This window comes from Sus scrofa, chromosome 15 (assembly GCF_000003025.6).
Source record: "Sus scrofa isolate TJ Tabasco breed Duroc chromosome 15, Sscrofa11.1, whole genome shotgun sequence".
Lineage (NCBI taxonomy): Eukaryota > Metazoa > Chordata > Mammalia > Artiodactyla > Suidae > Sus > Sus scrofa.
This window is the reverse complement of record NC_010457.5, coordinates 83,264,541-83,279,997: the sequence shown is the minus strand read 5'-3', so window position 1 is coordinate 83,279,997 and position 15,457 is coordinate 83,264,541. Positions and strand designations below refer to the sequence as shown.

At 37.2% G+C, this 15,457-nt stretch overlaps 1 protein-coding gene across 3 annotated transcripts in view; it reads right to left on the bottom strand.

Annotated features, from left to right (window-relative positions):
* The window catches only part of AGPS (alkylglycerone phosphate synthase), a 139,843-nt gene that overhangs the window by 5,908 nt on the left and 118,478 nt on the right, over positions 1–15,457 (bottom strand). The window contains exon 20 of one of the 3 annotated variants that reach the window (XM_003359569.5): positions 14,625–14,881. The exons of the other annotated variants lie outside the window; for them this stretch is intronic. Within the exon in view, the coding sequence (XP_003359617.3) occupies positions 14,778–14,881 (104 nt within the window). The 3' untranslated portion in view covers positions 14,625–14,777. Of the gene's footprint in view, positions 1–14,624; positions 14,882–15,457 lie in introns of those variants that run through there. 3 annotated transcript variants of the gene reach the window in all.

Here is a 15,457-nt window from a genome sequence, read left to right as displayed (position 1 = left end):
CACCTCTTGTCTTTACCAAACATGCCAAAGTTTCAGAAAAAAATGAAGTAAATTAAAGAAAAACATCACGTCCGGATGAATTTGTTGGGTATGCTCTAGAAAAAATGACAAGATACATATCTGTAAAATATTTTAAGGAGAACAGCTTTAAAAAAAAATGGAGACTATCTGAAGCTTAGGCTCAAGAAAAAAAAAATACGGTTATGGGCTTTCCATTTGCATTTTTTTTTCATATGGCCTTAAAATAAATTTGCATGTTGAAATAATGGCTATTTTCTTCCTCTTGTTTTTCCAGAATTAGAGATCTTCTTAGGCATCAAAAAATCAAATACCTAAACCATCTCAAACTTGATTATCTGCTTTTATACACTGTTTAATGTTCCCCTTCTTTGTTTTTAGATCGTGGTAATTTATTCTGAGAATAACGAAGTAATATAATGGTTAGCAGCATAAATTACATTTTAAAAGGCACTCAATGAAAAACATAACCTTTTCTAAGAAGAACTTTTGTAAGAAAGGATATGTACTTAGAAGAATTCTGAAGTGCCAACTTGCTTTTTGGCATGAAAAAGCAAAGCAGGATGCTGCCTTAACTGTGGCAAAAATGGATAAATCTTTCAATTTATGGGTAGGATTATCTGTGGTTAGTACTTTTCAAAAGTATTATTGTAATAATTGAATTCAAATAGTCATTTTCCATAAATGCTCATTAATGATCCAAAGTCATCAACAGTGATTTAATTGACCAACTAAAATAGGAAACCTTTCATTAAAGGATTCAGCCTGTCATTCTAAAATGCACTCCCATTTATCAGGCTTCTGTGATACACCACAACATCTGCCTTTTAGAAACCTTATATACCATTTTAAGCTCAACTCAGTCTTTTGTGTCCAGTTCTCCAGGAAACCATCAAGCTTCATTAAAATAATAGCATGATGTTCTCAGAAAGCACCTTCTGAGCAAAATATTTCTGCTTGGCTTCTAGAAATAAAGTGTTGTTGGTGTTGAGATGGGAAAAAATGGTCTACGGCGGGGAAAAAAAAAATCTTAAATTTAAAAGAAAAATTCTGTTTAAAAGAGCTCGAAAACCAGAAGCCAAACAGTACAGAGTTCTACTCATGCAATCCCTACCACCCAAAAGATATTCTACCAGGTCCTCCTACTACCTCCCTAAGGGACCACTCACCACAATGCCTTAGCCTGTTTTCTCATCTGCAAAGGAACTAAAATCTACAGAGTCTTTTCACTGCAAATACCCTAGATTTTAAGCACTTTAAAAAATTTACAAATCAGTTACTTCCAGATTTGGTCCAAGGTATTAAAAAACAACAACAACAACAAAAAACAGAACTACTCTGTGAGTGGTATAAGTGGCATTATCATATGCTACTGACACTGAGGCAACTCAGAGAGTGGGGTGAAGAGCAGTCAATGCCAGTCGCCACTGTTATCTGTAATATAGTTTCACTGAATGTGTCCTGTGGTTATGGATGTAATTGTCCTGAAAAGACTGCAAACAACTGCTCCAACAAGATGGAGCACATTAGAACCTCAGCAGGATACCCAACAGCTAGCTTGTCTGCCTGGTTTTACACCTCTAGTAATAATGCAATTCCACAAGGAACTGAACCATCGTCTGAGAAGCCACCCAACAGCCATCGCATATTTAATGAAGTTGCTCACCAAGCGCTGGAAAACAGAAGGTGCTTGGAGTGCATCATTAGTTCTGTCAGAAGGATAATTTACACATCTATCTTGTCAAATTTTCTATGGTTTATACTTTTACAATAATCAATCTAACATACATTTGATTAGTGAACTAGAAAGTTTTTTTTTTTTAAAAAGGCAGTACAGGCAGCATAGCTGTGGCCCCTCATAAACATATTTCATAAAAGAAAATTAACCCATTAATGGCTTGATGGCAGAGGTCTTCGAGCTGCCTCTGTTAAGCGATAACAATTTAAACTGAGGTGAGAAATGATGGTTTACACAATTAAAGGGAGAAGAAATCTTTTGGTTTTGCTTAATTTATGTCAACTACACTGCAGGATAAATGTACTAAAAGAAAACAGAATTTAAGTAAAAATACTTAAAGAACATTTATAATAGGAGATTATTACAAATAATCTTAAACTCTACAGAACTTTCTCTGGTTGCCTCAGGTGAATTTATAAATTATAAAAAAAAAAAAATCAATGAAATATCAATGGCCCTAATCCCAAAGAGGGGTCATGCTTCAAAGTAGAAGACTTATCTTCTAGAGCTAAACTATACTAGTAATGCCATTTGTGTAATCTTTTTTTTTTTTTTTTTCCCTTTTTTTGCTGCCCTGCAGCACATGGAGTTCCTGGGCAGGGATCAGATCTGAGCCACAGCTGCAACCTACGCCACAACTGTGGCCATGTCGGATCCTTTAACCTACCATGCTGGGCTGGGGATCGAACCTGTGTCCTGGCACTGCAGAGACACCATTGATCCCGTTGTGCCACAGCGGGAACTCCCATTTGTACAATCTTTACTTGTACTGCTAGGCATTTTAGAAATTAGTTGACTATACTGATCTGGACATGTGAAACATACATGTGTGCACAACTAGACAGCAGCTGCTTAAACATGTGGAGGCATTTTAAGAAAAGGAGAAAATGATACTCTGTCCTTTATTTAGCATGCCATACGAGACGGGACAATGAATGCATTAACAGGTAGCCACGGACTACCTCTAGACCCCTGTATGTATAGTTATTCATGACAAGGCATATGTATATTTAAACCACATGAAATTTATTCCTTTCTCCAGACCTGGACTACCTGATGTGGGACACTCATAACTACTGACTCAACTACATTCCTTTGACTTCTGATCTCTCCAAGTGTAAACCTAGCTGAGAGTCAACACTAGAACTACAGAGAGCCAAATCCACCATTTCTGAAAACAAGAAAGGGATCCTGTATTCTGCAATACACACTTTTTCTACATATACAATGTTCAAAATACTAAAGCCAGGTATTTAAGAGTCTTAGATGTATTTTTAAAGCTACCAAAACCACAGGCCAGCCAAATACTAAACATGACAGAAAACTAATGGAAGGAAATTATTTTTCTGCTTAAAAATGGAGTTCTCTGTTTTACAATTTAATTTCTTATAACGTATATACAGACTGAGTAAAATAAGTATTTGCGTTCTTCCACAATATACAGTACATTTAAAAAATTATACTTTTGGAATAGAGAAAATAGAAGCATTTGGGGATAGTCTTTGAAATCACAGACTCAGTAATCCCCTTTGGATACTAACAGCTCCAAGAAAGCATGCATTTTGTGGGATGCGATCAACAGCATAAAAGGATGAGGAGACATGTATACTGGGGGATCGGTAATGGGAGACCTGTGTGTGGAAAATGTGGACATGGTAGCCAGCCTAGCCACTAAGAATTATCTCCAACTACTCTTCGTGGTCTAAGGTGCTGAAGACTTAACAGAAACTACCAAATAATCCCATCTTAAAAAGGATACATCTAAGGTCTGTTAGCCAGAGTTCTTTTTAGTTAAATTAAAAACTTTTTGAATTATGGATTTATGAGATTGAAAAGATTTATTGTATGCTTTTTTTTTTTTTTGCCACACCCATAGCATACAGAAGTACCCAGGTCAGGGACTGAATCCAAACTGCAGCTGCTGCAATGCAGGAACCTTTAACCCACCACACTGGGCCGAGGACTGAACCCTCACCCCTGCAGCGACCTGAGCCACTGTACTTGGATTCTTAACCCACTGTGCCACAGTGGGAACTCCTGTATACTTACTTTAAAAAACAAATTATGACATGGGCTATAAAGCATTTGTGTGTGTGGTTGGTTTTGATAGAGGTACACCTTGAATGTTAGTCAACAGATGCTAACATCCAACTTTTAAAGACATATGAGATGGAACTATGATTATCAGAGTCTAATTTAATGCTTAGTGGATACTTAAGTCATGTTTAACTTCTTTATTAAGTCATCTGATTTATTTTCTACTACTCATAAAACTTCTGCTATTAAGATGACAAATTCAGGGAGTTCCCACCGTGGCTCAGCGGTAATGAACCTGACTAGCATCCATGAGGACGAGGGTTGGATCCCTGGCTTCTCTCAGTGGGTTGGGGATCCGGCATTGCCATGAGCTGTGGTGTGGGTCGCAGATGCAGCTCAGATCCCACATGCTGTGCCTCTGGTGTAGGCCGGCAGCTGTAGCTCTGATTGGACCCCTAGCCCGGGAACTTCCACATGTGGTGGGTGCAGCCCTAAAAAAAAAAAAAAAAAAGATGACAAATTCACAGATACCACAGCCTTTAAGCAATTAAAACCTGATATTATAAGATTTTTCTTATTAAATATTTTAAAATGTCAGTTTTCTTTATGTTAAAGCTTCATCTACACAGTTTATACAGTAGGTCTAAGATCTTACAGATCCTTGAATAGGTCTTTAGAGATTATGAAACAGAAGGATAGAAAACATCACATGCTCCTTGAAGACTAGGGCCATGTTTTATTCATTTTTTTGTAGTCCTGTTACATAATATACCCTATGTCACACAGTAATTATTCAAAAAATTTTAGTTAAGAAATAAATATTGAACCACAGTTATCTATAAGCCATTTTAGATAAGGAGTAGGGATGTAAATATTTAGGAAAAGCGACCGAGTTTCCTAAATTCTTTTGGTTTTATCTGCCTTGCACTCTCTATATTCTGACAATATTTCTTAGACATACTCTATTCTACAGTAGTTAAGACAGGAGAAGGTATGTCACAGAACCTAACTCTCATTTCCTTAAAATCTCTAGGAGCTTTCAGCTATATCAATAGTTCTCGAAAGAGGCAATTTTGCGCCCCAGGGGACATCTAGCAATGTCTGGAGACATTTGTGTTTGTCATAGCTAGGGCGATGCTACACTATCTAGTGGTAGAGGCCAGGGATGCTGCTGTAATACCACAATGTACAAGGCAGTCCCCACAACCAAGAACTATCTAGTCCAAAACGTCAACAGTACCAAGATCCGGAAATCTTGGACTATATTCTTCCAAAGTTCTTTATCCTAGGAGCCCACACAATTTTCATAAAAGCCTCATACCTTCACTGCTACAAGCAACTGAATTAGCAGTGAATGGCTTATTGCTACTGCAAGATGACTTTGTTCTAAATCTGAGGCTACCAACCAAACTGAAAGAAATTCTGGAAAAAGTGGTAGAAGTTATATTCTGAGAAAACCTATCATTAATGACAAGAGCTAGTTTATTTTAGAATTTAATTCCTAAGGACTTGAACCTAGTGTCTATTGAAAAAAAACTTTTAAAGTATATTTTGCGTCCATTTTCCCAACAATGTGTGAAAATATACATGAAATAAAGCTTCATAGCATCGTCTAACAGAATTTTCTGTGACAATAGAAATGATCTGTATCTGCACTGTTTCACACAGTAGCCCCCAGCCACATGTGCGTTTTAAGCTCTTGAAAAGGGGCTACTGCAAATGAGGAAATGAATTTTTAATTTTATTTAATTTTAATTCATTTAGCCACAAGTACCCTGGTGGTTTCTGTACTAGACAATACAGAACATTAAAAATTAATTTTACCTAAAGTCACTTTTTAACAGATCTTATACCTGAAAATATCTATTAGGATTACCTTTTTGCTGGTCACCTGAAACTAAACATAAAAGGTTAATTATTCTGTAATGATATAATAATGTAGTAGAGGTATTCTGAGACTAACAAACATCTAGTATTAGAAGAGCCCTGGACATAAATTGCTAGAGTCAAAGAGAAATGGTATTTATCCAAACCACCTATTTCCTCTCAGGTGCAACTGAGAGGATACACCTGACACTGGAAGCTACTACAGGTACAGACAGCACAAGGTAAGAGATGGCAAACACAATGCTGTCCCTGCTCTTTGTCTGGGACTGGGCATCTGTGATTGCATGGGTTGGAATGCACAAGAATCAATACATTCTTAGAACAGGATTTCTGTCAGCTTTCAAATCTGTTTATCCTATGATCCAGCTGAAATAGTTAAATGTTCAGCTACACTGTAGATTCAATTGGCTTTTACAGTCTGGTCTTAGAATTTCACTATTTACAATATTGCTTCAGTGGAAAAATATTATAATCACTTAAAAGTTTGTGAGAAAAAGTCAGTCAAAATGAAGAAACTGAAGGGAAAAAAGGAGCAAAATAAACCTTCTGCTATTTAAGTAATCTGATAAAGATTCAATACTGGAAAGGCTCATCTGGTAGCTATCAAAAGAGCAAAATCACAACCAGCATGCTGAGTGATATAGTCAAGATAGAGAACATTTCCATTACCACGAGGATCCCTGCATTGCCTGTTTAGAGTCATTTTCTCCCCACACCCAACTCCTGGAAACCACTAATCTGTTCTCTATTTCTCTAATTTTGTCACTTCAAAAATGTTATAGAAATAGAATAACACAGTAGGCAATCTTTTGAGATTGGCTCCCCCCCCCCACTCAGCAAAATTTCCTGGAGATTCATCCAAGTTGTTGCGTGCAAATGGTTCATTTCCTCTTACTGCTGAGTAGTGTTCCATGGTATAGATGTACCATAGTTTGTATAGCTATTTAACAGCTGAAGGACATCTGACCTAACTCCAGTTCTGGCTACTATGAGTAAATCTGCTCTTAATACGCAGGTACAGGTTTCTGTGTGAACATAACTTTTCAGTTTTCTGGTATAAATGTCCAAGAGTGTAACTGTTGGGTCAAATGGTAGTTATATGTTTGATTTTATAAGAAAATGCCAACTGTTTTTTACAGAAGAATGACTGTGCCAACACCTTACATTCCAACCAATAATTGATAGAATTTCTCTACATCCTTGCCAGCATTTGAGGTTGCCACTGTTTTTTTTTTTTTTTGTCTTTTGTTGTTGTTGTTGTTGTTGTTGTTATTGTTGCTATTTCTTGGGCCGCTCCCACGGCATATGGAGGTTCCCAGGCTAGGGGTCCAATCGGAGCTGTAGCCACCGGCCTACGCCAGAGCCACAGCAACGCGGGATCCGAGCCGCGTCTGCAACCTACACCACAGCTCACGGCAACGCCGGATCATTAACCCACTGAGCAAGGGCAGGGACCGAACCCGCAACCTCATGGTTCCTAGTCGGATTCGTTAACCACTGCGCCACGACGGGAACTCCCACTATTTTTTAATTTTAGCTTTCTGCTAAGTATACAGTGATTTCTCTTATGGTTTTAATTCCCATTTCTCTAATGATTACTGATGTCGAACATCTTTTCATGTGATTGTCATCTGCATGTCTTCTTGAGTGAAATGATTTTTTCATGTCTTTTGCCCATTTTCTAAATAGATTGTTTGCATTTTATTCTAGTGAGTTTTGAGAGTTCTAGAGATATAGGTCTTTTGTTGGATATGTGGTTTGCACATATTTGCTCCCATTCTGTAGCCTAACTTTTCATCATTTTAAGAGAGTCCTTCACAGAGCATGTTTTTAATTTTGATGATATACAATTTATCAATTTTTCCTTTAATGGATTATACTTTTGGTGGACAGTTTAAGAACTCTTTGCGTAAATAGATCTTGAATATTTTCCCTTGTGTTTTTTCCTAAAAGTTTTATTATTTTATGTTTTGCATTTAAGTCTACTGCCTATGTTGAATTAACTTTGGTGTGAGGAGTGAGGTTTAGGTCAAGGTTCTTTTTTTTTTTGTTTTTAAACCTAGGATGTCTGATTGTCCTAGCATTATTTACTTAAAAAGCCATATACTTCCTCCATTGGGTTACTTCATATCTTTGTCAAAACTGGTTGGACATATTCATGTGGGTCTTATTTCTGGGTTCTCTCCTCTGTTCCACTGATCAGTGTTTCTCTCCTCCAATACATACAGTGTTGAATACTATAGCTGTAAGTCTTGAAATCAGGTAAGTTGATTCCTATGACTCTATTCTTTTTTCAAAATTATTTCAGCCATTTAGTTCCTTTGCCCTACCATATAAATTTTTGAATAATCTTCTATATCGACTAAAAATTTTGCTGAAATTTTGTTAAGGATTGCATTAAATAGGCAGATCAATCTAGGGGGAATTGACACCTTTATACCACGTCCAGTTTTCTCAATCCATGAACACATCACATCTCTCCATTTATTTAGGCCTTTGAATTTTTTCATTAGCATTCTGTTATTTTCAGAATACAGACCTTGTGTATATTTGTTAGAGTTATGCCTAAGCAGTACATATTTTGTTAGATTTAAATGTTTTCTTTGGAGTAAATGTAAATTGTATCATATTTTATTTATTTATTTATTGCTTTTTAAGGCTGCACCTATGGCATATGGAAGTTCCCAGGCTAGGGGTTGAATCAGAGCGGCAGCTGCAGGCCTATGCCATAGCCAAAACAATGCAGGAGCTGAGCCAAGTCTGCAACCTACACCACAGTACACAGTAACGCCAGATCCTTAACCCAGTGAGTGAGGTTAGGGATCAAACCCACATCCTCATGGATACTAGTCAGGTTTGTTACTGCTGAGCCACAATGGGGACTCCTGGTACTGCATTTTAAATTTCAGTTTCTATATGCTTATTGTTAATATATAGAAATGTGACTGATTTTGGTGTATGCTCTTGTATTTTGAAAACTTGCTGATCTTGTTTTTGCAGGGTTTTTTTTTTTTTAATTTTCTACAAAGACAATCATGTCATCTATCAATAGCAATAGTTTATTCATCTTTTCCAATCTGTATATCTTTTTTATTTCATACTACAGGTTTCTAACAAACAGCCTCAAAGCTGATCTTTTGCTCATTCTTTTGAGTAGTTTTTTACTTTTAAAGTTCCTGATACCATTGGATTATGTTAAGCCCACAAAAATTGCTAAAAGTAGATACCCCATAATTCTCTGAACAATAGGAAATGATTTTGGTTAGAAAAAACATCCATGTTTAAACTAAGACTGGTTATATTTAATCAAGGTTTTTTTTTTGTTTTTTTTTTTTACTTCTTGACAAGGACTTAGGTATAATTTTAGAAAATGAACAACTAAAAACTTAAGTCATAAATTGAAATTAAATATATGGCTGACATAAATGCTGCTGTTTAAACTGACCAGCTCATCAGTTCCAAAAACAAGCACTATGAAGATTAAGTTAAGTAGGCTTTATATTTCCTATAGCCTCCAGTTCCAGACTACATCTGTTTTCTTTGATACACAAAACCAGAGTTAAAATAGCTCCATTTATCACAGCATGATTGTAGGCAGACAAACCAGCCTGTCTGTTTCCTGATAGTGAAAGCAACTGTTATTAATCACAATTACAGGCCAAACCCTCTATGAGAAATTGCATCAATATTCTCCCAACCCCCAGCCCTTCTACTCTTTTTTTTTTTTTTTTTTGTCTTTTGTCTTTTTTAGGGCTGCACCCGTGGCATGTGGAGGTTCCCAGGCTAGGGCTCCAATCGGAGTTACGGCTGTCGGCCTACACCACAGCCACAGCAATGCCAGATCTGAGCTGAGCCGAGTCTGTAACCTATGCCACAGCTCACGGCAATGACGGATCCTTAACCAGCTGAGCAAGGCCAGAGATCGAAGCCGCAACCTCACGGTCCCTAGTAGGATTCATTTCTGCTGCACCATGACGGGAACTCCCCTTCTATTCTTTAACTCAAAAATGGTACTGAGAATGTCACAACACTGCCTGAAGGTCAGTAAGTAAAGATGCTACCATGAGGTTGCCTTGAGTTTTAAGTTCTGGAGGTAAATTAAGGAAAATCTTTTCTACACATATAAAAAGTAATCTCTCAAAAGCTTTATTATTAAATTTAAAAGGATAATTGAACCCGCTCTGTTTAAAATTTATATGGGAAGATTTCTGCTTTATGGAACTATACTGAATAACACAAGATACTTGAAATTTACAAATCAGATTAACTTTAAGCAGAGAAGAATGTATGAAAATAGACATTTTTTTAAAAGCAAATTTTGTAGCCAATAGTGTGAAGAAAATGTACTGCTCTTTCATACAGATCATAACAGAACCTCCTATAGAGTGAGACTAACTGCAGGTTATAGATACAAAGTTTTTTTTTGAGGGCCGCACCTGCAGCATATGGAGTTTCCCAGGTTAGGGGCCAAATTGGAGCTGTAGTCACTGGCATATGTCACAGCCACAGCAATACCAGATCTGAGCTGCATCCTCATGAATACTAGTCAGATTCATTTTCACTGAGCCATGACGGAACTCCCCAATGATGAAAATGTTAAGACAATTGTTGAAGGAGTTCCCGTTGTGGCTTAGGGGTAACGAACTTGACTAGTACCCATGAGGGCTTGGGTTCAATCCCTGGCCTTGCTCAATGGGTTAAAATGATCTGGTGTTGCTGTGAGTTGTGGTGCTGGTCGCAGACACTGCCCAGATCCTGTGTGCTGTGACGTCAGCTATAGCTCCGATTCGACCCCTAGCCTGGGAACTTACATATGCCAAGGGTGTGCCCCTAAAAAGACAATTGTTGAATCATATCCCTTGAATACATGTTTTCGTTTTTATTTTTTCCAAATAAACTGTAACCCTTTCTTCAAAGGTTAGAGTGGAGTTTAAGAATACAAACCTGCCTTTCATTTTGTGCTGTCTACTGCTTTTATTTTTTTTTAAAGGCTATTGTTTTTTGAGTAGGTGCTTAACATATATTATTACCACATGCAGTCTAAGGCAGGTACTATTGCATTTTGCAGATGAGAAAACTGCAACTCAGAGAGGTTATTCCCTAAGGTGACACAGTTAGTTAAGTGCAGAGCCAAGAGTCAAATACAGATTTTTTTTTTTTTTTTTTTTTTTTTTTTTTTTTTTTTTGCTTTTTAGGGCCACACCCACAGTATATGGAAGTTCCTAGGCTAGGGACTTCAGTGCTGCAGCTGCTGGCCAACACCACAGCCACAGAAATGCAGGATCCGAGCCGCATCTGCAACCTACACCACAGCTCATGGCAAGGGGGGATCCTTAACCCACTGAGTGAGGCCAGGGATCGAACCCGTATTCTCATGGATACCAGTAAGGTTCATTACTGCCGAGCCACAAGAGAACCCTCAAATACAGATTTGATTCCAAACCCTATGTTCTTCGCCCTGTTTGAGGTCTCTCAAACTTGTATTTAAGACAAAGTTTAAATGGAATCTTACATACATAATGAATTTATGGAAGAACACTAGAGTGACTGGTGTTGTGCAGTTGTAAAGAAATGCACTTTATTCTCCCCTACTTTTCCACTGAATGACTCTGCTAATACACATTCTTAGAAATATGGAATAAACTGAGCCTTTCCATGATCAAACACGATGCTATATTCAAACAAAGCCTGATTATTTAACATGTGAAGCTAAATTAGCAAGGAGACGAATGCCATTCTAATATGAAAAATTCAGAGATGTCGGAGAATTTGCAAAACTTCCCCAAATTCTGTGAGCACTTGGGCACTTATCCATTCATTTAACATATTCATTAAGCATCTACTTTTACACAGAAAAGCTAGTCACTGTTCTAGGAACTGACGAACACAGGGACAGACAAGATAAAGTCAGTAACGTCACTAAACTTATTCAAATGAGGAACACAGAAACTACCTAAGACAATAGAGAAGACACCTCTAAGAAGGTGATGTTTTTATCAGGGATATAAATAATGGAGCAAGTGAGCCATGCATGCATATATCTGGGAGTAGGGACACAAGAGAAAGAACATTAGAAAAAGATGGAACAAACAGCAAAAGGCCTTGAATAGGGAAGAGGATTGATATGTCTGAGAAACAGCAAGAAGGCCACTATTGCAACAGGGGAAAGGTAGTATTAGAGGTGAAGACAGAGAGACCCACAATGTATATCCTTGAAGAACCTGATTAGGACTTTGGGTTTTATTTTGAATGTGAGGAGAATATACTGAGTTTTAAAAAAGACTACTGGGGCAGCAAGAGAAATGAAGAACAGGGAATGAGGAATGGAGGTAGAAAGAACAGTTAAAAGGCTACTGCATTTGTTCCAGCAGGGAAAAACAGTGATTTGAACTAGGATGGTGGTGGTGATGCCTTCTGGTATTTGGGAGGCATTAGCACATGGAGAGTGTTTTAAGTCCTGGGACTGAAGTAATCACTGGAACACAGAGGAACAAACTGGCTCTGGGCTAAGCCCTGGAATACTCTAGTGTTTAGTGGTTTAGAAGAAGATAAGCTAGCCAAGGGAAAGCATCTTCATTTCACCAGCATATGTGAAATATATTTTGTGTTCAGGCTTACCTAGTTTCTTTTTCTAAGCAATAAAGGAATCTAAGTAGTTTAGAATTTGTTTCCACACAGTCATATTTTTGACCACGGGAGAATAAAAATGTGAGAAATGTGACAGAAATAAAAGATTTCTATTTAAATGAGGCGGAACCTCTCAATAAATTAATATGCAATCAAACCTTGCTACATTCAAGTTCAAGCTAATAATTTCGAAAATTATTTCATCCACCTTAGAATCTTCAACAAATAAAGGCTTTAAGTCTCTACAACCTGAAAATGTACATAAACTAAACAAGGAGTTTTATCAGAACATGGTCTGACCTGCATTTGTTTTATTACCTGATATTGCCAACATGTTAGAAACATATAATCAGGAAGTATAAAAACAACCAGAAAGTCAAATTGACTTATGTGCAAGAACTGAGAAAACAATGAAATACCGATGATAGGGAAATTAAAATGTTGATTCATCTCTCTTTTAACATCTAAAGCAGGACAAGTAATTAACTTAGTGTCAAAATTAAAGAAATGGAGGTTTTCTATTTTAAAAGATAAATAGTCACATTTAGAATTTCTTTTCATATACTTTTAAAATTATGTGTCTCTTTTAAAAGGCTTTCAATGTCAATCTTTTTAGCTTCTGGCCTATAAATTATTTTAGGTTCTTAAGTCAGAGGACAAGGGCATTGAAGCATGAGGACCTGAGTTCAAATTTAATTCTGGCACTAAAAATTATTTCTGATTTTTTTTTTTTTTTTTTTTTTGGCCATGCCCATGGCATGCAGAAGTTCCTGGGGCAGGGATTGGACCTAGCTACAGCAGTGACAATGCCAAATCCTTAAACACTAGGCACCAAAAAACTCCAGTCATGATCTCTTGATTGATTAAGGCTTACATCTTTCCAACTCATATTTTTTAAATTAACTTACATGTGTTTATTGAGTAATACAATTGGATTATTACCATAGATTTCACAAATAAAATCTACATCTCAAATTTGTACTATAATTATTTAACCCTTTATTATTTTTAATTTGTGTATATTTTTCCTACTCCAGAAGACAAAGAGGAGGCCACATCAAGAGGTAGGAGGGGCAATTACACGATATAAATTTGTGTATATTTTCTTTTTTCTGAAATGTCAGACTCGCACATAAATTACATCAAGTATGTTAATGTGGGTTCTGTTAGAGCCTACCAAGAAGCTCTCAGTGTCTAGGGTGTATCTGAATAAGTAATGTTAGCAGCTCCGCCATATTAGACTTTCAGCATCTCACATTTAGACACTACTAGAGGGAGCTGAATATCCTCACAGTTCCTACAGGAGTAAAATGACACTGGCAAGAAAACAACCATTGGTTTGGCTTTCTTCTACAATGTTGTAGCTCATTTGGTCACTTCCGACTTTTATAGGATTCATTGCACTATGAAGCTTGAGTAAATTGAAAGCATCTCTCATAATTAAGGAAATTAGCTCATCTAACCCAATTATCTAAATGACAGTTAAGCCTCTATTTTCTATATAGTATAAGGTTTGGCTGTTCTCACTCTCTTGTAGAATCACATCTCTTATATTTACTGTAACTAGGTAGGATCTTAAAGGAAAAAGAACACTGTTGGCTGCTGACCTAAACCAAAAGGCAAAACTGCATGCTATGGAAAGGAATTGTTTTTTTTCTTCAAACAAGTAATTACAGCTAAATTATTCTGCCTCTTTCCTCATGCAATCAATTTAGTATTAACACATTACTTCATGATATTATGTAATTTTACAAGTTCTTACATAGAATATAGTGGCATCTGAAATAAAATACATAAAAAAGATTTTAAATAATGTATATAGCTTTCTGAACATTTTAAAGGAAGGTGGTAAAAATCTAAGCATCTTTATAAAATACCTCATGTTTACATTTCCAAAATTAGGTTTAGACTTTTAGATTAATCAAAAGCTTTTAATTCCACTTGGAAGGTTTCTAATATCCAGTTTCTTCCCTTCTTTTTTGTCTTTTGTCTCTTGAGGGCTGTACTTGCGGCATATGGAGGTTCCCAGGCCAGGGGTCTAATCGGAGCTGTTGTTGCCGGCCTAGCCACAGCTACAGCAACGCAGGATCCGAGCCTCATCTGCAACCTACACCATAGCTCACAGTAATGCCGGATCCTTAACCCCTGAGTGAGGCCAGGGATCAAACCGGCAACCGCATGGCTCCTAGTCAGATTCGCTTACGCTGCACCATGACGGGAACTCCCCTTCTTTATCATTCTAACATTCATTAGAATCCCCATCAAAAGATAATGAATAGGAAGAGGAGGAAAAGAACAAATTCATTCACATTAATGCTTATCAGTCAGTTAGGTTATAAATTTATTTGTGGAGATTAAGAACAAGGTAGGGGGAATGCAAAAGATTAAGTTGATAGAATGATGCTGGGAATTGACTTTCTCTTTCATTCATCCACATTAGCAATCTTCTCCAGACCTGGCTGCAGTAATGTTATAAGAACAAAGATCCTCCACAGTCCACTCTGTTTTCTACCAAAATTCTTTCATTCATCCTATGTATGGAGTGCTGACTGGGGTCAAGCACTCTTCCAGGTGCTGGTGCATAGAAACAAAACAGAAGTCCCTGTCCTTATAGATCCTCACTTTACAGGAGAAGACAGACAATCTTAAGAAGTATAGATATATATAGCATGTTAGATAATGCTAAATGTTATGATGGAAATTAAACGGGGAAAGAGGGATATGGAGAATCCAGAGGGGGAGTAGGAGTGGAATTTTTCAATTCAGTGGTTATTTATCCTCATGCTTGTTCCTTAATTTTTTTTTTTTTTTTTTTTTTTTTTTGGCCTTTTCTAGGGCTGCTCCCACAGCATATGGAGGTTCCTAGGCTAGGGGTCGAATCAGAGCTGTAGCTGCTGGCCTACGCCAGAGCCATAGCAACTCGGGATCCAAGCCGAGTCTGCAACCTACACCACAGCTCATGGCAATGCCAGATCCTTAACCCATTGAGCAAGGCCAGGGATCGAACCCGAAACCCCACAGTTCCTAGTCGGATTCACCAACCACTGAGCCACGATGGGAACTCCCCTTAAAATTTTTTCGATTAAAAAAAATCTACACATACCTATTTTTCTAGGCACCAATTTATATTGAAGGTTATATTAAAAATAC